A 24243-nucleotide genomic window follows, 5' to 3' on the forward strand; every position below is an offset into this window, starting at 1 on the left:
CCTCAATGACCTGCTATGCTTGACCATTTTCATTCATTATCTCATTTGTCTTTTTAAAATGTCATATGTGTACCACATCCTCATAAAAAACTTAGGTTTTTTTTTTTTATAGACATCACAGTCAGTTAACTGAAAAACTGAATAAAGCTTTCTAGGAATTTTCTAGATTTTTGTGACTGAATTGTTAATAAGATCTCTCATTATTCTTCTGTTACATAATTTGCATAGTATTTATTTTTTATTCTTGACTAGCTTTACCTAGTAATAAAGTTTTATACATTGTTTACCTTGTTGATATTATTAAAAATGTTTTCTGGGGCATCAAATATCTAAATATGATAGCAATTTCATTTGAATGTCCTAGCAACAGAGAATAAAAATATACATTTTTATATAGAACATTTCAAAGTCATAGAACAGCCAGGTATTGGTATATTATTTATTCACATGAAATGTGTTGAAAGAGTTCTCCTATACTTAGAAACTTAGAAGTTATTATTTAGAAGTTGTGATGCCAGTCACAAATAGGGCACTATTAAAGTATTTATTAATCAACCTGTCACCACTATGGTGTGACTACTCAACAATTGGGTTTGTATATTTGAGAATGTGTACGTACATATGCATACCCATGTTTGTGCAAATAGCCAGTTGTTGAGTTCTACAACATATATTTCCTACCAGGAATAGCTTTTCTATTGGAAAGTCTAACCTCATGCATTACAATTTGTACCAGGAAAAATTAAAACTTAATCATTAGATAACGAAGACTTCTGTCTGTGAAGTGGTCATATTCCTGCTTATCACATTGCCCTATTTCTTTTCTTGCTTATGAATGACACAGGAGACCCAGAAATCGATTGGCAGAATCCTCAGATCAGCAGGGCTAGGGATAACTTCTTGAACAAGACTAGAAAATAGCTGGGAAAGCTTAGAAGAAAGTCCCAATCACTTGTTCCTATATCTAAGCCATTCTATAGAGGTCACAGAGCTAATGATCCATGGGCTAACGAGGAACCACATATTAACAGTGATATAATATTATTTTTTCAATACTATTGTCTTTCTCATGACCTTTCTAAAAGCTGCCTTCATATCCTTATTCCTGAGGCTGAATATGATGGGACTGAGGAAAGGAGTAATAACGGTATAAGGAACTGCTATGAGCGTGTCATCTCCCCCAGAAGCTTCTGGCTTCAGATAAACAATAGATGCAAACCCAAAGTGGATGATGACCACAGTGAGGTGTGAGGCACAGGTGGAAAATGCTTTTTGCTTACCCTCAGCTGAAGGGATCTTGAGGACAGAAGAAAGGATGAACACATAAGTCAAGGAGATGAGCAAGAATGTACCCAACAAACCTGACACTGACATGAGTGTTACAATGAATTCCGTGAGGTCACTGTCTATACAGGACAGCCTCACAACGGCCCTCATATGGCAAAAGAAGTGTCTGATGAGGTTGGGTATACAGAAAGACACCCTGAATATCAGTGCAGTCTCAATTAGAGAAATCAAGAAGCCTCCAGCCCAAGCAGAAGCTACAAGTTGTCCACATGCAACATTGGTCATAAGGAGAGGGTATCTGAGCGGGTTGCAGATGGCCAGGAAGCGGTCATACCCCATCAAGGTGAGAATGATGCAGTTTGTTCCACCAAGGCCCAGGAAGAAGCACATCTGCAGGCCGCAGCCTGCGACTGAAATGTGTCTGTCGTTGTTCAGCAGATCCACCAGCATCCTGGGGATGATAGTCAGGGTGTAGCAGGTCTCAGAGAAGGAGAGTGCACTGAGGAAGAGGTACATAGGGGTGTGGAGAGACCTGTCCACCCATGTCAATCCCATGATGGTCAGGTTGCCTGCAAGAGTGAGAATATAGAGGCAAAAGAAAACCCCAAAGAGGAAGGTCTGTACATGTGGGTAAGCAGAGAAGCCTATGAGAATGAATTCCTTCAGGGTTGTTTGGTTGATCGCCATTGCTTCTGTTCCTGAAATGTGAGAGAGAAACAGACAAACCTTCAGTCCTTCTTATTCTTTAATATTTTCAAGTGAAATGCATGGTGTTGATAAGAGAAATCATCAGACTTACAACAGCCAATCAATTTTCCGTTCAGTTTAGTAATACTCAGCCATGCATGTAGATGATGTGATTTCATAATTATGCATTCATTTATGTCTTCAACAGTATCTTAATTATGATGTACTATGCCACTAGAAAGTTTATTTCTTCTGGCCTTGAAGAAAGTTGACTATCAATTAAAAAATCTAATGCTATATATGGGTGACCTCTCTTGAATTGTTTGTTCCTAGGATCCCATAGATCACCAAAACATTTAAGGGTACTGCCATTGCTCTTGGTGAACATCCAGAAACTTGTGGTATGACCCTATTGCTAAAGACACCACATAATTAAGTCATATGATTTAGGGAAATCAAGGTAATACTTATCTGGAACATTCATTCATGTTAACCAAGTCTTAGAGTGCTAAAAACTTCTATTTACCAAGCCAGGGAAGAAAGCCATAAATTCTTGGGAACACAATAATGGCTGGCCTTGAAGATATACCCACTGTTGTAATAGTGCATCAAGGTTGTGGAGTAACCAGTTACTCTCTAATTGGATTTAAATCCTGCTTCACAAGATGAAACTTATGCCTGGTACCATTACCTGGACCCAAAACCATTGACAGGACAAATTATAGACAATAAGGGAGAATCTACCTCTACTATTCTGGCACATGAGAATAGTAATGGACTACTCCTTAAGTCCTTGTCTCATAGATTAGTGCATCTCTCAACTCCAAGAGAAGCTTCTTATTGTCACAGATGGTGGTTAATACAAAGACTGGTCAATATACAAAGAGTTAGAGTCTGTGGCATGCTTAGCTCTATTTGGGATATCTATGTCACACTGTTTCCCTAGAGGACTCAGGGGTCACTGAAGAAGAGTGAGGTATAATATTTTAAGAGTTGTAGGTTGTAGATGTGTATAACAAAAAAGTATTTTCTAGACATGCCTCATAGTGACTGTGACTGCAAGACAAGGTTGTCAACCAAAAATCCCAGTATGGACAGGGGCATGCTCACAAAGTCCCTTCTTTAGCTGAGAAGCTAATGCCAATTGATAGCTGTTGGAAGGGGAAAGTAGTGACGGATGACAGGGTGTTTGATCAAAATATCATATGTACATGTGTATGGATATTCTCTAACAATAAATATTACTAAAAGTAAAGAAAAAATGTTTGGAATACATAAATGAAAATAAAACTAAAGTAAATTTACCTCAAAAGAGATTTTTACTGGCTGGTCCTGGAATAAAGATGAGATGATGAGAAGAAGGCAGATGATGGTCAGAAGAAAGAGAATAGGACACATTAATGGATCCACCTTTGGATAAGACTCTCAACATTAAACTATGCTGAGTGAGTATGGGGCCTGGGGAAATAGCTCTGGATAAGGCATTTGCCTCAGAGATATGAACACTGAGCTTAGGTTCCAGCACCCACGTGAAGGTTGTACAGGCATTGCTGGCTGGCTGCTATCCCAGTACTCAGGAGTCAGATACAGGGATCATGAGGACAATTGTCTAGTGGGACCACATGGAATTGGTGAGCTCTTGATCCAACAGATATCATTTTCCAATAAACATAGAAGAATGGATGAAGACAGTGTCAACTTTGGATCTCCACATGGATGCACACACATGTGCCCACAGATATGTCAACATACAACACACATACATGCAACACACAACATACTAAAACATGCACACATACAACAAACATACCACACACACATACAGCATGCAACCCACCACACACATATACATATAACATGCAACATATCACATACATGGGCACATGTAACACACAATATACCACACACACACAAACACACTCATCACATCATACACATTGAAGCAAAAAACCCCACAATATACCACATACTTGTATAATTACAACACCCAACATACTACACACATGTACACATGTCAACCAAATTGTTGAGTAAATGAAAACATGCTCAGTGATTGTCTTAGATTTTTCTTGCTTTGATAAAAACCATGACCTAGAAGCAACACAAATGGAAATATTTATCTCATTTTACAGCTTAGGGTGTCATGAAGGAAATGCAGAAAAGGAAGTCAAGGCAGGAATCAAAGATGAGATCAAGGAGGAGTGAAGGTTACAGGCTTGTTTCCTATGGCTTGATCATCCTGCTTTCTTATGCCATCCACCACAAGCTGCCAAAGGGTGCCACCACACCCAGTGAGGTGGGTGTTCCAACATTAACCAAGAAAATGTCTAATAGACTTACCTACAGAGCAGTTTTAGGGAGACTTTTTTTTCAATTAAGATTTTTTCCATATACATGTAGATTTATGTCAAGTTAATAAAAACACCAAAATAGGCAGAAGTAATCTAACATAGCCATTCCTACATAATTCATAATCCTATGTCTGTTAAGGAAATATTGAAACAATTTCCTGGTAATTTTAGAACAAAGCTTGGATAATGATTTAAAATTGTTAGAGAAACATGAAAGCATCATTACTTTTTGAGGATGGCAACCAGACACTAAAACATCAGAAGAAATTAAAATGAAACACACTTTCCTTTTGATGCTTTGAGGAGAGAGAATGGTGGGCATTAGGACACCACAGGATTGTTAGGACTCATATAATTAGCTAGAGGTGTAAGACTAATTGATAAAGACCCTAAATGTAAACTTGAAACAGGAGGCAACTGAGATTATGCCCATTTTCTTAATGACAAGCTGTGCCCAAAGACAAATGTTGTGAAGTCACTGTGTGGATTATTCAGTAACTCTTCACCCATTTATTCTCATTTCCCAATTTCCACAACATGATGTCTGGCTACATAATTAAGGTATCCAGCTTCACATTAGGTAGAGATATTTTTCCTGTCTCACATGTCAACATACTTGATAACTAGCGTTTATGGAGTCTATATTTCCCCAAATTCTTTCAAATGTTTACTGATTTCTTACTTCACTGAATAAATATGAAGTGCATATGACAGCTTGATCTGTGTAGGACAGCTGAGATTATCTTACATTGGAAACAGTTATATCTGGGAAGTGGCATGTTTTTAACTGGAACCACACTGTTTTGTCCCCATTCTTTCCACTCCCTGGCATTTTTCTTTCAAGAATGTGACCATGATCATTCTTTCTGTATTTCTCAAGGTGACACTTTAATAAGACACCAATTCCCGATACGTGCTTTATGAATAAGTTAAGAATCGGGAAATGACTAATCTAGAAACTGTCTGGTTTACTTTTTCAGCACTGGGTGTTTTGAACAGTAGAATGACAGAATTTCCATATTGCTTAGGTTTAGTTCAGCCTAGATTAAGCTTCCTATGGCAGAGTCTGTCATGCTATTGTCAGAAGGGGCATAGAAAAATAATGGAGACATATAAACTATTCCAGAGATAATGTATGACTCCGTGGACTCGATCTTATAGGGCTTCTTTGATTCCTCTGTCCTCTTAGACCTGCTTAGAGCGTTATTATTTCCCAGCCATGCATGAACAACATGCTCTAATTTTTCTTCTTTTGTATTTCCAGTTTTCTTTAGTCATATTGTCTTATTATATCTTATTATATGTGAGTAATCGTTTCTCAGTTCTCTTCTGAGGCTATTATATTGGGGATTGTATTTTAGGAAACCCTGGGCTTCTTTGTTAGTCATTTTGTGTAAACCTCCTTAATGTCGAATTCACTATGATTCTTCCTGATTTCAAAATTTGCTTGATGGTGATTGTTCCAGTCCCCAATGATTAGTTTTCTGTAATATTCTGAGCTTTCACCCCAATCCCCCAAGAAAAATTATGTCCTACTAGGGCCATTTTGTTTCCCCTAATACAAGGAAACACATTTCTCCCACCAATAGAACATCTAACACATCAAATGTCTTAAACTTTCACTTTATAGCAACTCTATAACTAAGTCAATTCTAAGTATTTGAAGCCAAAAGGGTTAAATTATTGTATCAAAGATATAACAGAACACATTAACAGAACAAGAACCTGATTTAGTTTCTTGTGTATTTAGAACAAACCCATGTGATTTCTTTATAACACACAATGTACAAGTAAATGTTGGATTTCATACAACACATATGATTCCATTCCAACACAATCAGAGGATGGGTGTTGCTTGCAAAGTCACCACTAATTTTAGAAGAATTTTGAGATGAGAAGCCAGGCATGGTAGTGTGTGCTTTAACAATAGAACACAGGAAACCAATCCAGGAGGGTTGCATGAGTTCAATGCCAGTCTGGGCTACACAATGATTCCCAGGATAGGATGGCTAGAAAGCACTACAGTGTGAAATCCTGTGTTTCTTTTGTTACTGTAACTTAATAGATTTCTCAGTGCTTGTGAGCATTTGCTCTTATTCCAAGGGACCAGAGTTCTGTTTCTATCATCCATGTCATGCAGTTCACAAATGCCTGTAAATTCTTGTTTCAGAGGATCTGATTCTTACCATTGACTTCCTCAGGGCAAGCCACATGCCAATGGAATGAACACACACACACACACACACACACACACACACACACACACACACACACACAAGCATTTTGAAATATTTTGCAATGTAAGGAATGACTAATGTATATGTCAAAAGGGTTCTTTCCTTATCTGGTCATTACCTAACTATGTGCTAGACTTTTACTGGATAAATCATCAAAAGCATTGTATGGTTTCCAGATTTTCTCTCTACTATAGGCATAGCCTGAATTAGGATGTGGTTATTGGATCCCACCTCAGCTTCATCTTACTCCAATCAGCCTGCACCTATTTTAATTTGTGTTACCAATCTTTAGACAAAAGAAAAATGGTTTTCCAGCTTCAAAGAGGAATGATGAATGAGTGATGACAATTCATTATTAATAAAAGAGAGTCATAGGATGTGAGTAGTTTCCTACCTTGTTACTTCATTAGGTTACAAAGCAAGTCACTGCCACTGGTAAATTCTCAACAACATTCTTCATGGTTTTGTAGAAGCATGCATTGTTCTTCATGCAAAAGAAATAAGAACTGAGTTATAACAATCACTAGTCTAAGGGTCTGGATTCTCACTTCTATTGATGTGTGTTTGGTAACCTTAAGAAAAGTTGCTATTCCCTTTGTGTTTGAATATCTGCAGTTGGCAAGGATGGAGTTTTCTGAGTTTGTGCAGCTTTCCTCTTTCTGTGGCTCTAGAGTTGTGTGATATGAGGGTTAAGTGAATAAGTCACCTCTGTGCATCTCTCACCACCCACTAAGTGACCTTAGGTGGAGCCTTGCTTTCTGCCACTGTGAGTTGTGATAATTATCAAAGGCCAGGGCTCCCCAACTCTTGAGGTTTGCATGGGTCTGGTTAGGAGTGCCCCAGAGATCCCTGTTGTCTTTCATCAGAGAAGGAAGAAAACTTTCCTCCTCAACTTTATAATTTGCTCTCATTAGTTATAGGGCTTTGAGTAACATGCAACCTTTAAAACACTTCTGCAAATCCTTGGGGGGTTTAAGGTGTGCAGAATTCATCATGCATATTAAAAAACTTTCTGCTGCTTGTAAATTTTGTTTTGGCAGGAAGCCTAAGTGAGAGTTAGAACACTAAGACTAATTGAGAGTTCACATTCATTGACAAAAATGTTTCCTTGAACCAAACTTTATGGCAAGACTTTAAAAACACTTATAAAATTAAATCCTTGAAAGGACATTCAGCATTATCATTCACTAGTTAAATGAAAATTTCACAATGTGACTCTAATAAATGACTATGTTTATCGCTAAGGTAAATAAAATTATATGTACACACTTAGTCATTGGTTTATCCATTGAAGGCTATCTAGGTTGTTTTCATTTCTTGCAATTGTGAATAGAGCAGCAATGAACATGGCTGAGCTCTCTCTGTTGCAGGATGTTAAGTCCTTTGAGTATAGGCCGAAGAATGATATAACGTAGTCATAAGGTAGATCTATTCTTAGCTTTTTCAGTATTCATACGGATTGCCATAGGAACTGCACCAGTTTAGTGCCAGAAACAGTGAATGAGGGTTACCCTTGCCTACAGCCTCATCAGCACTTGTCAGTTGTTTTCTTGATCTTAGGCATTCTAACTAGAGTAAGAGGAAATCTCTAAGTAATTTTGGCTCAAGTTTCCCTGGGTGCCAAGGATGTTGAGTACATTAAAACAAATATCTTAGCCATTTTTATTCCTTACTTTGAGAATAATCTCCCTGGTTAGTAGTGCACTTGCGCGCGCGCGCGCGCGCGCGCGCGCACACACACACACACACACACACACACACACACACACACACACACACACCCCTTTAATTGAATCATATGCTTTCTTGATTCTTTGTATTTTGAATTCTTTATATATTCTGGATACGAATCCTCTATTGGATGTATAGCTGGCAAAGATTATCTTCTACTCTGTGTATTTTCTCTTCACTGAATAGATTTGTTTCCTTCACTGTGCAGTAGGTTTGAGGTTCCAGTTGTCAAATGCTGGCTTTATTTCCTGAGTTAATTCAGCCCTATTTATAAAGTCACTTTCCACTGCTATATTTTGTAGGGTATCTTGCCTGTGTTTTCTTCTATAAGTTTCAGTGTTTGAAATTTCACTTTGAGCTTTTGGATTCATTAATTAATTCATTGGAATTAACTTTTTTGTGGGGTGATATGTATGGATCTATTTTCATCCTCCTGCATGTATACAGTCAGCTCCCTTCAGCACTATTCTTTTGGTCAGGATTGCTGACGCTATCCCAGGACTTTTGTTCTTCCATAAGAATTTAGATCCCCCATTCTTTGAATAATGTCACATATAATTTGATTAGGATTGCATTGAATCTGTAAATTGTTTTGGTAACATGGAAATTTCCCCAATATTACTTCTATCAGTGCATAAGCATAGGATATCTTTCTGTCTCCTAGTATTGATCTCAATTTCTTTATTTATATGTTCAATGTTTTCATTGGAGAACTCCGTCATCTTCTTGGTTGTGAATGGCAGTGTTGCCATGATTTCTTTCTCAGCATTATTGTTTTGGGTTTATAGAAAGGTACTGGTGTTTTGTAAATTGACATTGAATTCTGGCACATCGATGAAAGTGTTGAGCATATTTAGAAAATTTCTGGTAGAATTGTTGGGACCTCTTATATAATACCATTTTGTCTGCAAATATTGATAATTTGAGTTCTTCTTTTCCCATTTGTATTCCTTTAAGTTCCCTCCCTCATCTTGATTGCTCTGTGTAGGGTTTCAAGCACTGACTGAAAAGGAGTATGGACCACGGACAGCCCTGTTATTACTCCTCATTTTAATAGGATTACTTCAAGATTTTCACCACTTATGATAATGTTGGCTGTGTTTTTGTCATACATAAACCTTGTTGTATTGAAGTATGCTCCTTTCAGCCATTTTTCTCTAGGATTTTAACATGATGCTTGATCGAATCTTACTAATGGCCCTTTCTGCATCTATTAATAAAATCATATGATTTCTATCTTTAGGCCATTGTTGTTATACTAATAAATTAACATGTTGAAACACCTCCGCATTTCTTGTATAAAGCAATCTTGATTGTTGTAGCAGGTGATCTTTTTATATATTGTGCAATTTGATTACAATCATTTTTAATAATTTTACGTGATTTACTTATTTTATGTAATTGTGTATGAATCCTTTGCCTGTATGTACATATATGCACTACAGGTATGCTTCGTGCCTGCTGAGGTCAGAAGAGGGCACTGGAACTGGAATTAGGGACCATTGTGAGGCACTCTTTGGGGTCTGAGAACTAAACCCAGGTACTCTATGAGAGCAAGTGTTCTTAACCTCCAAGCCATCTCTCAAGCCCCTAATTTGCTATTTTCATCTATGTCAGTGATATTGGCCTATAGCATTGGCCTATAGTTCCCTTTATAAATTTTATAAAAAGTTAATCAAAATAGAATTATTTTCCTCTATGTCCGTGGTATTGGTCTATAGTTCTCTTTTTAAATTTTAATTAAAATATAATTGTGTCACCTTCCCCTTTCCTTTCCTTCCTCCATCGCCTCACAGGTCCACTTTCTCAGGGTTCCCATTTCCCAAACCCACTCATCTCTCAGGTTCATAGCCTCTTTTTCTTTGAGTGTTGTTGTTACATATGTGTACATAAGTACATAAATATATAAATACAGTCCGGGAAGTTTATTTAGTACTGTTTGTGTGTCTATGATTTCAGGGCAGCCAGGGATATCTACAACACCACTCCTGCTCCTGAGGCTCAGGGAACTTCACTGAAGAGGGAGGAGAAAGACTGTAAGAGTCAGAAGACCAGGAAGTCTGTTGTGAGACTGTGTCTCCTAGAAACGGCAGGGAAGACTCACTTATGGTACCTCAACAATATGGCTACCTAAACAGAGTTGAACAATGGCAACACCAATAGACATGCTACTTCATAAAGGTGATCTCATGGACTCCATGACCAGAGGAAGAACTACAAATAACTGCTCAGACAGGGAGAATTATTTCTCTTTTGTGTTGTGTCTTTACCTGGAAGTTACAAAGCGTTTGACAGAAAATAATTGAGGGAAAGTTTCAAGAAATTTTATTGAATTTCATGACTGAATATTTAGTAAGATCTGCCACTATTCTTCTGTTACATAAATTGCACAGTGTTTCTGTTTTGCTCTTGGCATTAAAAAAATGATAGTATATTTATCCTGCTTCCTGTTTTACATTTTGCTTACTCTGTTAAAAAACTTTGATAAGTTCAGTTTTGGTCAAATATCTTAATACCATATGTAACCAATTTACACTTCCTTTTGAATATTCTCATCACAGAGATGACAGAAAGACATTCCTTACATTCCACCTTCACCAAATGATAAAATATGCAGTTATTAATAGCTTGTTTATTTTTGTGAAAGCTGTTGAATAGTTTCCTCTATTCTCCAAAGTTGGAAATCAATGAGAGACAATAGTCTCTTAAATACATTGCTGTTAAAACAATCAGTAATGGGGTGAAGTGTGAGTATGATAAAATACACTGTAATAACCTAGAAATTATAAAAGATCTAATAAAATAAAGTAAAAATTAAATTATGAAATAGTCATCAGTATGGGGTCAATATTTAACAAATGGGTTTTTGTGTGTATGTCTGTGCACATACATATCTTTTCACAAAAAAACTGCTTTTTTTTTTACAATAAATATCTCCTATTAGAAATAGCTTTTATCATGGAAGTCCAACTTGGTCTATCACAATCTTTGCAGAAATGTTTACCATTTGCATCATTAGATATTGAAAACATCTCATTGCAATGGTCACTGCTGCCTTCCCTTCTGCTCTCTCCTCACTTCTGAGAGGTACAGAATGCTCAGAAATTGGCAGAATTTTCTTATCAGTAGCATTATTCTTCTCAGAGTAGTGGAAAGAAGGAGGATTGAAAACTTCCTGGCACCCTTAGAAAATGCTTGGGACAAATTAGGTGAAAGTCTCAGTCATGTGCTCCTGGATTTCACCTTTCCACAGAAGTCACAGAGTGAATGCTCCATTGACTCCCAGAGCAAGTGAAACAATTCATTAAACCAGCAGCAATAGCCCAAAGTTATTTTTCAATACTACTGTCTTACTCATGATCTTTCTAAAAGCCTTCTTCATGTCGTTATTCCTGAGGCTGAATATGATGGGACTGAGGAAAGGGGTAATAATGGTATAAGGAATTGCTATGAGCGTGTCATCTCCCCCAGAAGCTTCTGGCTTCAGATAAGCAATAGATGCAAACCCAAAGTGGATGATGACCACAGTGAGGTGTGAGGCACAGGTGGAAAATGCCTTTTGCTTACCCTCAGCTGAAGGGATCTTGAAGACAGAAGAAAGGATGAACACATAAGTCAAGGAGATGAGCAAGAATGTACCCACTAAACCTACCATTGATATGAGTGTTACAATGAGTTCTGTGAGGCTATTGTCTATACAGGACAGCCTCACAACTGCCCTGATGTTGCAGAAGAAGTGTCTGATGAGGTTGGGTATACACAAAGACACCCTGAATGTCAGTGCAATTTGTATAAAAGAAATCAAGAAGCCTCCAGCCCAAGCAGAAGCCACAAGTTGTCCACATGCAACATTGGTCATAAGGAGAGGGTATCTGAGCGGGTTGCAGATGGCCAGGAAGCGGTCATACCCCATCAAGGTGAGAATGATGCAGTTTGTTCCACCAAGGCCCAGGAAGAAGCACATCTGCAGGCCGCAGCCTGCGACTGAAATGTGTCTGTCGTTGTTCAGCAGATCCACCAGCATCCTGGGGATGATAGTCAGGGTGTAGCAGGTCTCAGAGAAGGAGAGTGCACTGAGGAAGAGGTACATAGGGGTGTGGAGAGACCTGTCCACCCATGTCAATCCCATGATGGTCAGGTTGCCTGCAAGAGTGAGAATATAGAGGCAAAAGAAAACCCCAAAGAGGAAGGTCTGTACATGTGGGTAAGCAGAGAAGCCTATGAGAATGAATTCCTTCAGGGTTGTTTGGTTGATCGCCATTGCTTCTGTTCCTGAAATGTGAGAGAGAAACAGACAAACCTTCAGTCCTTCTTATTCTTTAATATTTTCAAGTGAAATGCATGGTGTTGATAAGAGAAATCATCAGACTTACAACAGCCAATCAATTTTCCGTTCAGTTTAGTAATGCTCAGCCCTGTAGGCATATAATGTGATTTCTTAAATATTCATTCATTTCTTCAGCAATAAATTGTTAATGATATGGTTATGTCCAGAGGGATCATTTTGACGTATTTAAAGCATTCTATTGGCCGGCAATGTGATATTGGTGAAATACTCCAATTGGTATTCAGGTGAAAGATGCTCAGATACATTAGCTGAGTGAGTTTTCACCCTGAGGAACTTACTCAGTGGATAATACATTTGGTGAACAATGGTGAGGATGGTACTTCAAAATACATCACCCAAATAAAAGCTGGACAAGCCTGCATCCCACCACTGAGGATGCAGAGACAGAAATACCTGAGGCAACTGGATATACAGACTGTTTGGAGCTGGCAATCTCTGACTTCAGCAGAGACCGTGCCTCTGTGAGTGAAGTAGAGAGATACAGAGGAAGACACTCAGTGACAGCTTTGAGCCTTCGTGCACACCCACACATATGTGCGGAAAAATCATGCTCACACATGACCATGAAAATCATAATATAAAGTAAAAGAACATGCTGTAGAGTAAAGGGACAGAGTTAGTTCTCTATAGACACTCATAATAATAAATAGTCTGAAAATGTTCACTAAGGAGAGACTGAGGATGGTTCTGAAGTGCTGTGGCTTACAACTGTTCGTGGTGAAACCTGAAGTCATCTTTTCTTCTTGAAGAAGGCACCTAGGTCCTAAGATATTAAAGAAATGCTTTCAAAGTTGCTTTGCTTTTGATACTTTGAGGAGGGGAGCATGGAAGTTAAAATATCCCAGCATTCAACACAACATGGCATATCAAGTCCCAGTAAGACTAAGCACCTCCCCATGTGTTAAGGCTGGGCAAGGCAACCCAGTATGAGGAGTAAGGTCCCATGCCTGTAAAAGAGCTGGAGACAGCTCCTGCTCCCACTGTTAGGAGTCCCACATGACTGACCAATATATACAACTGGATCATGTATGTAAAGAGCCTAGGTTAGTCCCAAGCAGGCTCCCTGGTTGTCAGTTCTCTCTCTATGAGCACAGGTTAGAAGATTCAGTGAGTTTTCTTGTGGTGCCCATGACTCCTCTAGCTCCTACAATCCTTTCTCCTCTTTTGCAGGATTCCCTGAACTCTGCCTAATATTTGGCTGTGCGAGACCTACCCTTTCCTAAACAGATATGGAGATGGAGTTGATTGGGGGGTGGGAACAGAACGAGGTTTGAGGCAGGCACTAGGAGGAGATGAGGGAGGGAGAAGTGCTGCTGGGATGTAAAAAAATAAATTTATTAAAAAATCCTAACCTTCAATTTGAAAATGTTTAGTTTTCATAAAATAGCTCAGCCCTAAATAAGAGATATATACATATGTACTCAGCATTGCCCCGCCATCAATAGTCTAGATACATCACAGAAGAGGAGGCAGGAAGAATGCAAGAAGTGGATGATGGGAAGAATACTTGGAGTTGCTGCCTTATGGCAATTATATGGTGACCCCAATCATGATCGTTACACATGTACAATATCAAGCCAGCCCAAATCTCAGCATATAGAGCTGATGGTCTCCTGACCTGATTACATTCTCATTATCCATTGTCAAGTAGACAGCTTCAGGGACAGAGAAAAATCAATCTTTATAGAATATTTGGCCACTGGTAGGTTTCCTATACTCCAGTGGTTACACCCATGTACATATGGTTAGCTGTTATCAAATTTAGTGGACTATCAAAAAAAGGAAGACAGACCGGGCAGTGGTGGCGCATGCCTTTAATCTCAGCATTTGGGAGGCAGAGGCAGGTGGGTCTCTGTGAGTTGGAGGCCAGCCTGGTCTACAGAGTGAGTTACAGGACAGCCAAGGCTACACAGAGAAACCCTGACTTGAAAAAAACCGGAAGATTGGAGACAGTGTTCAGATCTATGTGTTGGGAGTCGAAACATAGAAATGGGCTATAGATATGATTATCCTTCATTGTATACATATATGCATTTTTTAAAAAAATTAGAGAAGAATTAAAAAGAACAGCCCTGGATATTCAGGAGTAATAATGATTAGATCATGTGGTACTGACAGACTTGCTGTTTAAGCCCAGTGCAGGAGGGACTGAGATTTTGCTCAGATCATCATTAAAAAAAGAGACATGCTGTGAAGTCACTGTGTGGACTCTTCAGCAACTTTGATGTTTTTAATCTTAGCCTCCCCTGACTTCCACAACATGATGCCTGTCTTTATAATTAATATATTCACATTTCTATTATACAGAGCTATTTTCCTGTCTCACATGTCAATGTTTTTTGATAACTAGCATTTATGGAGTCTGCATTTCCCCAAATTCTTTCAAATGTTTATTGATTTCTCACTTCACTGCATAAATATGAAGTGCACAAGACAGCTGTGATCTGTGTAGGGCAGAGGAGATTATCTTACCTTGGATATAATTATATCTAGGAGGCAGCATATTTGCAACTATTCACACTGTTTTGATTCCAACTCCCCATTTTTCCCACTCCCCAGTGTTTTCCTTTCAAGAATGTGACCACAATCGATCATCATTTCTGTATTTCTCAAAGTGATACTGCCGAACACTTTAAGAAAACAAGAATTCCCAATACGTGTTGTATGGCTAAGTTAAGAATCAGGAAGTGACTAATCCAGAAACAATGTCTGTTTTATTTTTTCAGTACTATGGTTTTTGAATATGTAGAATACAGAGTTTCCATATTGTTTCGATTTAGTTCCGTCTAGAGTAAGCTTCTTATGGCAGAGTCACTCTTGCCATTGTCAGGAGAGGCACAGAAAACTAATGTAAACACATAAGTGTCTTCAGGGCTAATACACAACCCTGTGGGCTCCACCTTGCATGTTTCTTTGGTTTGTCTGTCATCTTCCACCTGCTTCAGTCATCATTCCTTCCATGCTGTGCATGAACAACATGCTGTCATTTTCCTTCTTTTTTTCCCTTCCATTTTCCCTTCCTCATGTCATCTCAGTACCTTCTTAATCTGTGAATAATCATTTCTCAGTTGGAAGGTAGGGAGTTTCTGTTCTCTTCATAGGTATTTTACAGAGGGTTGTTTTGGGGAAACCCTGGCCTTTCTCATGAGTTTTGCTGTATAAGCCTCCTCAGTATCAGAGTATATTGTAAGTCTTCCAAGTCTCAACACTTACTTACACAGTATTAGTCCATTTACCCCTAGGATTACTTTCCTGTAGCATTCTGGGCCTTCACTGTTAGGGACTCAGAAAAGCTGGGTCCCTAAAGTTCTTTTCTGTTGTAATCTGTCACTCAAACACACATTGATGGGAGTCAGTAGAACATTTTACACACCAATACTCTTAAGCTCTCACACTCTTTATGTAGCAACTCTGTAAGAAAGCCAGTTCTATGTATTCTAAAATAAGAGGAGTAACTTATTAAATAACACAATATAACACTTAAGCAAAAAGATGTTGATTTAGTTTCAGTGTCTTTAGAACAAAACCCATAATTTTTCTATAACATATAAATACAAGTTAATTTCATATTTTGTATACCTGTATAGTTACTTCCAACAAAATCATGGGATGGGGTTGTTTGCAAAGTTGTCATAAATATTAAAAGTGTTTTGAATTGAAAACACAGGTGTGATGGCTCAAGCCTGTCATCCTATAATTTTAGCACACAAATGCTGAAACAGTAGGGTTGCATGAGTTTGAGGACTGCCTGGGTTAAGCAGTAACTTCCAGGCCCGAATTGGCTAAGGTGTAATATTATGTTTTTTTAAGAGGAGCTAGAGAGATGACTGAGCAGTTAAGAACACTTGCTGCATTTCCTAAAGACCCTAGCTCAGTTTCCAGTACCCACATAAGGCAGCTCAAACATGCCTGTAACTCCAGCTCCAGTAATTGGATACCTCATTTTCATATATTTCTTAAGGTGTCACTAAATCTACTGCCCAGGTTTAGTTTGTATTATCAGTCTATGGACAAGAGAATTACATATGCTCTTCAATGACAAACAGAAATAATGACGAGGGACATAGCGCTGTCCCACAGATACTTCCTTTCTGTGGTGATAAGGATGAACAGAAGAGAGACAGAAGAGCTAGAATACTTTCCTACCTTTCATTTAGTTAAATTCCAAAGCCAAGTATATTCTTCTGGAAGATATTCTTCACAGTGTTGGTGTCAGTATTTGTTGTCTCCACGCATAAGAAATAAAAAACAAGTTATAAAACTCACTTGTCTTAAGGGTCTGGATTCTCACTTCTATTGCTGAGTGTCTGGTGACCTTAAGAAAAGTTGCTGTTCCTTTTGTATTTGAATTTCTGCAGTTGGCATGGATGGAGTTTTCTGAGTTTGTGCAACCTTCCTCTTTCTGTGGCTCTAGAGTTGTGTGATATGAGGGTTAAGTGAATAAGTCACCTGTGTGCATCTCTCACCACCCACTAAGTGACCTTAGGTGGAGCCTTGCCTTCTGCCACTATGAGAAGTTGTGATTATTATCAAAGGCCAGGGCTCCCCAGCTCTTGAGGTTTGCATGGGTCTGGTTAGGAGCGCCCCAGAGATCCCTGTTGTCTTTCATCAGAGAAGGAAGAAAACTTTCCTCCTCAACTTTATAATTTGCTCTCATTAGTTATAGGGCTTTGAGTAACATGCAACCTTTAAAACACTTCTGCAAATCCTTGGGGGCTTAAGGTGTGCAGAATTCATCATGCCCACAAACAATGCTTTTGTCTGGCAGGAAGCCCGAGTGGAAACTGGGACCCCTAGTGCTCACTGAGTTTTCATTTTGTAACACAGATGCTGCTTTGAATAAAACTTTAGTGTACCTCTTTCCCCTTACTTCTTATTTAGCCTTTGGCCCCAGGCTGCAATGGCCATCCTTGTTGGGCCTAAATAAGCCAGCTGTAGTGAAAGTCTTGCTATGTCAGGTTAGTGGAAATCTCCCATCTGATTAATGTAGCTACCCTTTTCCTCCAGGTGATGCCAGGTTATGCCAGGCTGCCTTCAGCAAGAGTCCTATTAGATAAATGTCTCAGTTATTTCTCATCCACAGACTCCCCCCTCCCCCAACCCTGTGCAATTGCTACATCTCTGCTTTTCCATTCTGTGTAAAAAGAAGTGCCTGTACCCCATTGTTATGTGGATTGTTTTCTTTCTTGAGGTTTCGTTTTTAGTTCTTTGTGTGCACTGTACTAACTTTCTCTCAGATACATAGCTGGTAAATATTTTTTTTTTCATTCTATAGGCTGCCTCTTCGCTTGAGTAATTGTGTCTTTTACAGTATAGGAGCCTGTTCCTTTTCTGAAGTCCTGTTTATGAGTTGTTGGTCTTAATACCTGTGCTAGAAGGGTATTGTTCAGAAAGTCCTTGGCACTGTCAATGAGGTTACGCCTACCCCCTTCTTTCCCCTTTATCAGAATCAGGATACCAAGTCTTACGTTGAGGTCCTTGATCCATTTGGAGCTGAGCTTTATGCAAGATGAAAGACAAGGATCCACTTTCATTCTTCTGTGTGTAGCCATTTAGTTTGACCAGCACCATTTGTTGAAGATGTTGTCTTTTCTCAAAGTTTATTATTGGCCTTTTTTTTTTTGTCATGAATCAAGTGGCTGTGTGAGTGTGGATTCATATGCGGTTCCTCAGTTCTATTCCATTGATCAATGTGTCTGGTTTTATGCTAGTGTCATGCTTTTTTTTTTATTACCATTATTACTATATCCTACAGTGTAACATGAAATCTAGGATAGTGATCCCTGCTAAAGTTTTGTTCTTTCTCACGATTGCTTTGACAACCCTGGGTCTTTTTGTTTCTATATTAAATCTGAGATGTTTTTAAATGGAGACGTTCTTTGGGATACTGATTCATTGGCATTGCAACGAATCCTTAAGATTGTTTTTGTAGTTGGCCTAGAGTTCCCAAAAGATGAAATAAAAATGGCTGAGAGACAGTAAAACAGTATTTATTGTCCTTAGCCATTAGGAAAATGCAATTTAAAACTACTTTGAGATTTTGAATTCCTAAGATTTAAAACAATAACAACACCCCTCACCCTACACACACAAATGACAACAAATATTGGTGTAGATTTTGGGAAAGGGGAGAAATTACCCATAGTTAGTGAGAGTGCTAACGGATGTAGCCACCATGGAAATCAATGTGACACTTTCTCAGAAGGCTAAAAACAGATTTAACATAACACTCCTGGGCATATACCCAAAGTATTATACTTGCTAGTACAGATATTCTTGCTCATCCATGTTCATTGCTGCTCTATTGATAATATCCAGTGGTTAAGAGCATTTACTGCTATTCCAAAGGAACTGAGTTCAAATCCCAGTACCTAAAGGGTGGCTAAGAATTAGTTGTTCCAGTTCTAAGGGGATTCAATGTCCTTTTTTGACCTCTGTGGGCACTGCACATACGTAGTGTACAGACACACATCTAGATAAAACGAGACACATAAAACAAATCTTAAAAAACCATGAATATGTAATAAAAATGTGGTATAATGGAATATTATTAACTGCTATGGAAAAGGAAATTATGGAATATACAGGTAAATTGATTGGTCTGAAACAGTCATTCAGTGTGAAGTAACTCAGATCCAGAGAGACACAAATCACACATTAGAAAAAAGTCATTTGTGAATGTTAGCTTTGAATCATCAGATATGTATCCTCTATTCTCCATTTGGAGTACTCACAGGGGTAAAGAGTCATTCAAGGGAATTTTAAGGCAGTGGAGATTGAATGTAGTGGAGTATAAATGGATAGAAGAGAATTATGGAACAACATGATCAAGGCAATTCTCATAAAAAAAGCATTTAGTTGGGGCTTCTTTACAGTTTCAGAGGTATAATCCTTTATCACCATCAACATGGTGGGACCATGGTGGCACAGATGACATTGAAATAGTAGCTGAGAGGTGCATCTTGATCCATAGGTTGAGAGACAGAGGCTGGACTTAGTAGGATTATTGAAATCTCATGGCCAACCACAGTGACACAGTTACTATAACTGGGACAATCCTAATCCTTTCCAATAATGACATTCCCTGATAACGAAGTACTCAATTGCATGAGCCAGCCTATGGAGGCCATTCTTATTCAAATGACCACATTCCATTTCCTGGCCTCCATATTATAGTGTAAACAAACAATCAGTCCATCTTCAAAAGTCCCCACAATTTATTACAGTCTCAATAATGTTTAAAAGTCTAAAGTTCAATGTGACTCCTGAGATACAAGGCAATCTCTTAACTGTAAACTCTGTAAAATCAAATAAAAAATTCAGATCACATGCTTCCAACAAACCATGGCACAGAATATACATTACCATTCCAAAAGAGAAGAAAGACAGCATAGTGAGAAAATACTAGAGTAAAACAAGAACAAAAATCAGCAGGGCAAATTCTAAATTCTGCATTTCCATGTCTGATGTCAAAGAGCTCTTCAGATCTCCAGCTCTTTTCAGCTTTATTGCCTGAAGCACTTCTTTCTCTTGGACTGGTTCCACACTTGGTCTGTAGCAGGTACCCCATGGCTCTGGCATCTTGAAAACCTTGGGGCTCCCAAGGCAATCCAGTCTTCATGTTCAAAGCTTTACACAATGTCCTCTCTGGACCTACATTCAGGGACACCCCTGACATCACCACTGATAATTGGCTCTCCCAAGGGCTCCTCTTGGCCATCCTGTTGTTTTTGTCATGGACATGCTGCTGTTTTGGATCTGTAGGTTCCTCCCCTTCACAGGTTCAAATATTCATTCTGTGGGGTAGCCCTGGTTCTGCCCCTGAGTGGTAGCTGGGTTGGTCAGCTCTCCAGCTTTCCCTCATCATATAACATATCTTAGCATTTATCTCTCTATATTTTCATATCTGTAAGAAGTATAGATATCACTCATTCAAGTTATACAACTCCTTGTGATTTATAGAAAACCTAACTGAAATCAGTATGATGTTCACATCTAGGAAAAACTATTTAACTTATGACTCCCACTTAGTACAATTGAAAGCAGTTTTATATTAAAACATGATTCTAAACATCTCTGAAGGTTGGAGGGGAGAGCACAGAGCAGGCAGACTTTCACTGAAAGGAAAACACAGGAGCAACTTCCTGAAACCTTTTTTGTTGCCTTATATATTCCATCTGGGAGCTGATGCAATCATCAACCAAGAAATGCCAATAGACATAGATTTAAAAAATATGTACTTTTAAGATCTTAAGTCCTGATGCCTTTTTCTGAAGACCTGAAATGTGGCAGCCTATCAATATAGGAAATTTCTGGTGACAACTGTTTTACTTCAGCCACACACCACAGAAAATACGACTAACTCATTTTTATTTATGGCCAGAAAAGGTCATTTACAGAGGCTAGCATAGCCTTTTGAATCTGTAACAAAGTGTTGCAAGGCCTTAAAGAAGTGGTGTTAACTATGGCTGACTATGGATTTCAGGTTCCTGCTGGTAAGTAATAATCTCCCCTCCTGATTTCCTCTATGAGAAATGGCTGGAAACTAGTATTTCTACTTAAATTTGGAAGGACTCAAGCCGAGTTGTAATTTGTCCACTCGAAGAGGTGCCTGGTGAAATGGAGGCTTTTGAAGTTTTACATAAGAACTCTTCCTGGATGGCTAGGGTGGTGTAAACAGAAACACATTGGGGAACTGGAAATTGTATTCTCATCCTGCTCTCAGGAGAAGTCTCTTTCCATCCCCAGTACCAACAGAAGCTGAGTAGGAAACTAGACTTCTGGGTCAACTGGGAGCGAAATTCTAATTTCCCACTTTGCCCTGATGGAGTGGTGCCAGTGGAAGTGAGATACAATGAGAGATTTAAGTAAGATCTTAATTGCCATGATGTGATTATCAGGTTTCCAGTCACTCATAATATGAACCAGGAAACCTTCCTCCATTGTTTTTAAATCTCATATTTCTTTGGTGACATTTCTTACTTGCTGAGTATATCTCAAAGCATAAATAAAAAGAAATGCACTCTAATACACATCAGAATCAAATTTCTGAAACTAAAGACAAGGGTGGTGGTGGCACACACCTTAAATCCCAGAACTTGGGAGGCAGAGGCAGACAGATCTCTGTGGTCTGCAAGAGCTGGTTCCAGGACACTTCCAAAGCCACAGAGAAACCCTGTCTTGAAAAACAAAACAAACAAGCAAAAACAAAAACAAAAGAAAACAAAAACAGAAGACAAATCACCTTACGATCATTAACAAAAAGACAGGATTGTGGTTTGACTGTAGAATGTGTCCTAAGGGCCTAGGTGTCTGAATATGTGGTCACTATTGCTGGAGCTGTTATGAAAGTTTGTAGAGCCTTGAGGAGGCAGAGCCCCACTGGAGGAAGTAAGTGTTGGCTGGTGTTGGTTTGATAGCACAGCTCCACTCCTTGTCCATTGTGTGCCTTTTGACTGTGGGTGCAATATGAAGGCAACCCCAGGCATATACTGCTGTGTCTTTCCATCCTCAATAGACTGCATCAACTCCAACTGTAACTGAAATAATCCCTTCTTTCAGTAGATTTCCCCAGTCATGTAGTTTGTCTGAGCTATAAGAGAAGTACTGCAAGAGATAAAGTAAACTGGAGCATCACAGATTTCTCATGAGGAACTGAGGATGTGATCTGATTTTGCAGAGGCAATATTTTTGCAATTGATTAGTGACATACTTTCAGGAGATCTATAAAGCAGGAACATTATAGAAAATCTCAATTTCCAAGATTCACTAACATCTGGAGCTTACTAATTCTCTGAATATTTGATAGAAACAACTTTGACACTAATTTCATTTTAAGCTTTTAATAGTAGATATAATGAACACATCAGTGGGAGATTTCTAATAACACACCACATTTAAATTTGTTTGTATAAAAAGCATATGTCTTATTTTAGGACTGCCAAATCTAATACTTTGTTGAGTTAAAAACTAACCCATCATAAAGTTATAAGTAAGGATAGGATCCACTCCAAAATGGATACTACATTTAAACTCAAAATACTAACTTAAGTCAAGGTAATTTTATGATGCATATTGTCTCTACACTGCAAATGTTTATCCCATTTTCTCTTCAGTGTGAAACTATGATCCTAGAGGATCATGTTGAACTTTATTCTGTGCATTTTGCATTATTAAATCAATATTCTTTTAAAGTTCAGTTTTTATTTACACACAGCACGATGAGCAGAGTAGGATTGACTTGGTAGTGAAGAGTGCTTGTACAGGGCCAGAGATTGGTTATCAGCACCCATTCTAGAGGGCTCACAACTGCTCACAACAAAGGATTTGATGCCCTCTCCTGGCCTCCCTGGGCACCTGCACTTATGTGCCATTCACTCAAGCGAATATACGCCCATACATAAAAGTAAGCCTTAAGAACAGCAAAGATATGCTAAAGAACCTCCTTTAAGGAAGAGAGTGAGAACTCACCCATGAGAACTTGTTACAGAAAAGAATGAGGATTGCTCAAGTGATGGGCATTGGTTAAATAAAAACCACTATGCATAATGATATATTTTCTGTTATTTTATTTATAAATTCATGTCTAGAAATGTTACTAAAATAATTCCACAAAAACTTTAACTGGATTGTGCTTGGAATGAGTGCTAAAATTCAAAGACCACCAACTAAAACAATAGTTCAAGGAAAACAGTCAGAAAGCTTGAATTTACACTAATACTTAACTTTATTTCAAATAATTCCCATCTTGCGCATGTTTATGACTGGTAGAAGGTTATCAGGGATAGTATTGAAGTAGAAGGAATATTTTTTAGAAAAGGCAATATTTTTATTATGACTTCTTGAATCCTTTTGCTACTGTGTCACCAGTTGGCTTTCTTATGATAAAATCATATTTTAGGCATTGCATTTAATGTTTCCTTGACTTAGCTATCTCTCTCAAAAATAGAGATAATATTATTAATCCTTAAGTATCACACTGAATCTATAAAATGGAATTAAACATTTTATTCATATTAAACATTTAATCCATAAGATAGAATTTAATCTTTCTAGTGTTGAACTCATATTACCAGTTACTATTATGGTTTCCATTGCACAAGAAAGTAGAGCTATACAGCACAGGTGCGCATACTGAAGAAACATGTTTTGATAATGTCAATTGTATACACTGATTAACCTAACCTGGCTTTGGGAACTTTGGGGGATTCAAGCTATTAAAAGGGTGGGAAGTGGATGTAAATCTGGATACAGCCATTTTAGATTTATAGAAAAAAGAAAGAAGATGAAAATAGGTGATGTTACTTGTTTTTAAAGACTGACACTGAACAAGGGTAAGATGAGGATAGAGGAATATATTGACCCTCAGAGATCAGGCACATCTTCACGATGGCCTTTAGACTGGACACATGATGAAATAGTTGCAACTAGTTCCTCAGTCCACAGTAAGAAAATGCCAGTTCCTGTTTTCTTATAAGCATGTTTTATAAATTACACATTTTTTTCTGTGAATTTGAAAGCACAAGTCCCAAGTACTGGATTCTTGGATGAGTCATTTCAGCTTTACTGGACTCAGTTTCCCTGTCCAGAAAATGTAGCATAA

At 38.3% G+C, this 24243-nt stretch overlaps 2 protein-coding genes across 2 annotated transcripts; both read right to left on the minus strand.

Annotated features, from left to right (window-relative positions):
- Nucleotides 1-1041: 1041 nt before the first annotated feature.
- On the minus strand, nt 1042-1974 carry LOC100774857 (olfactory receptor 10X1). The gene has a single exon (XM_027419064.1). It carries the CDS (start codon nt 1972-1974, stop codon nt 1042-1044), a length of 933 nt encoding a protein of 310 aa, XP_027274865.1.
- Nucleotides 1975-11597: 9623 nt separating this feature from the next.
- Nucleotides 11598-12554, minus strand: LOC100771089 (olfactory receptor 10X1). The gene has a single exon (XM_027419044.1). The coding sequence runs from the start codon at nt 12552-12554 to the stop codon at nt 11598-11600; it is 957 nt and encodes a 318-aa protein (XP_027274845.1).
- Nucleotides 12555-24243: the final 11689 nt, after the last annotated feature.

This window comes from Cricetulus griseus, chromosome 5, assembly GCF_003668045.3.
Source record: "Cricetulus griseus strain 17A/GY chromosome 5, alternate assembly CriGri-PICRH-1.0, whole genome shotgun sequence".
NCBI lineage: Eukaryota > Metazoa > Chordata > Mammalia > Rodentia > Cricetidae > Cricetulus > Cricetulus griseus.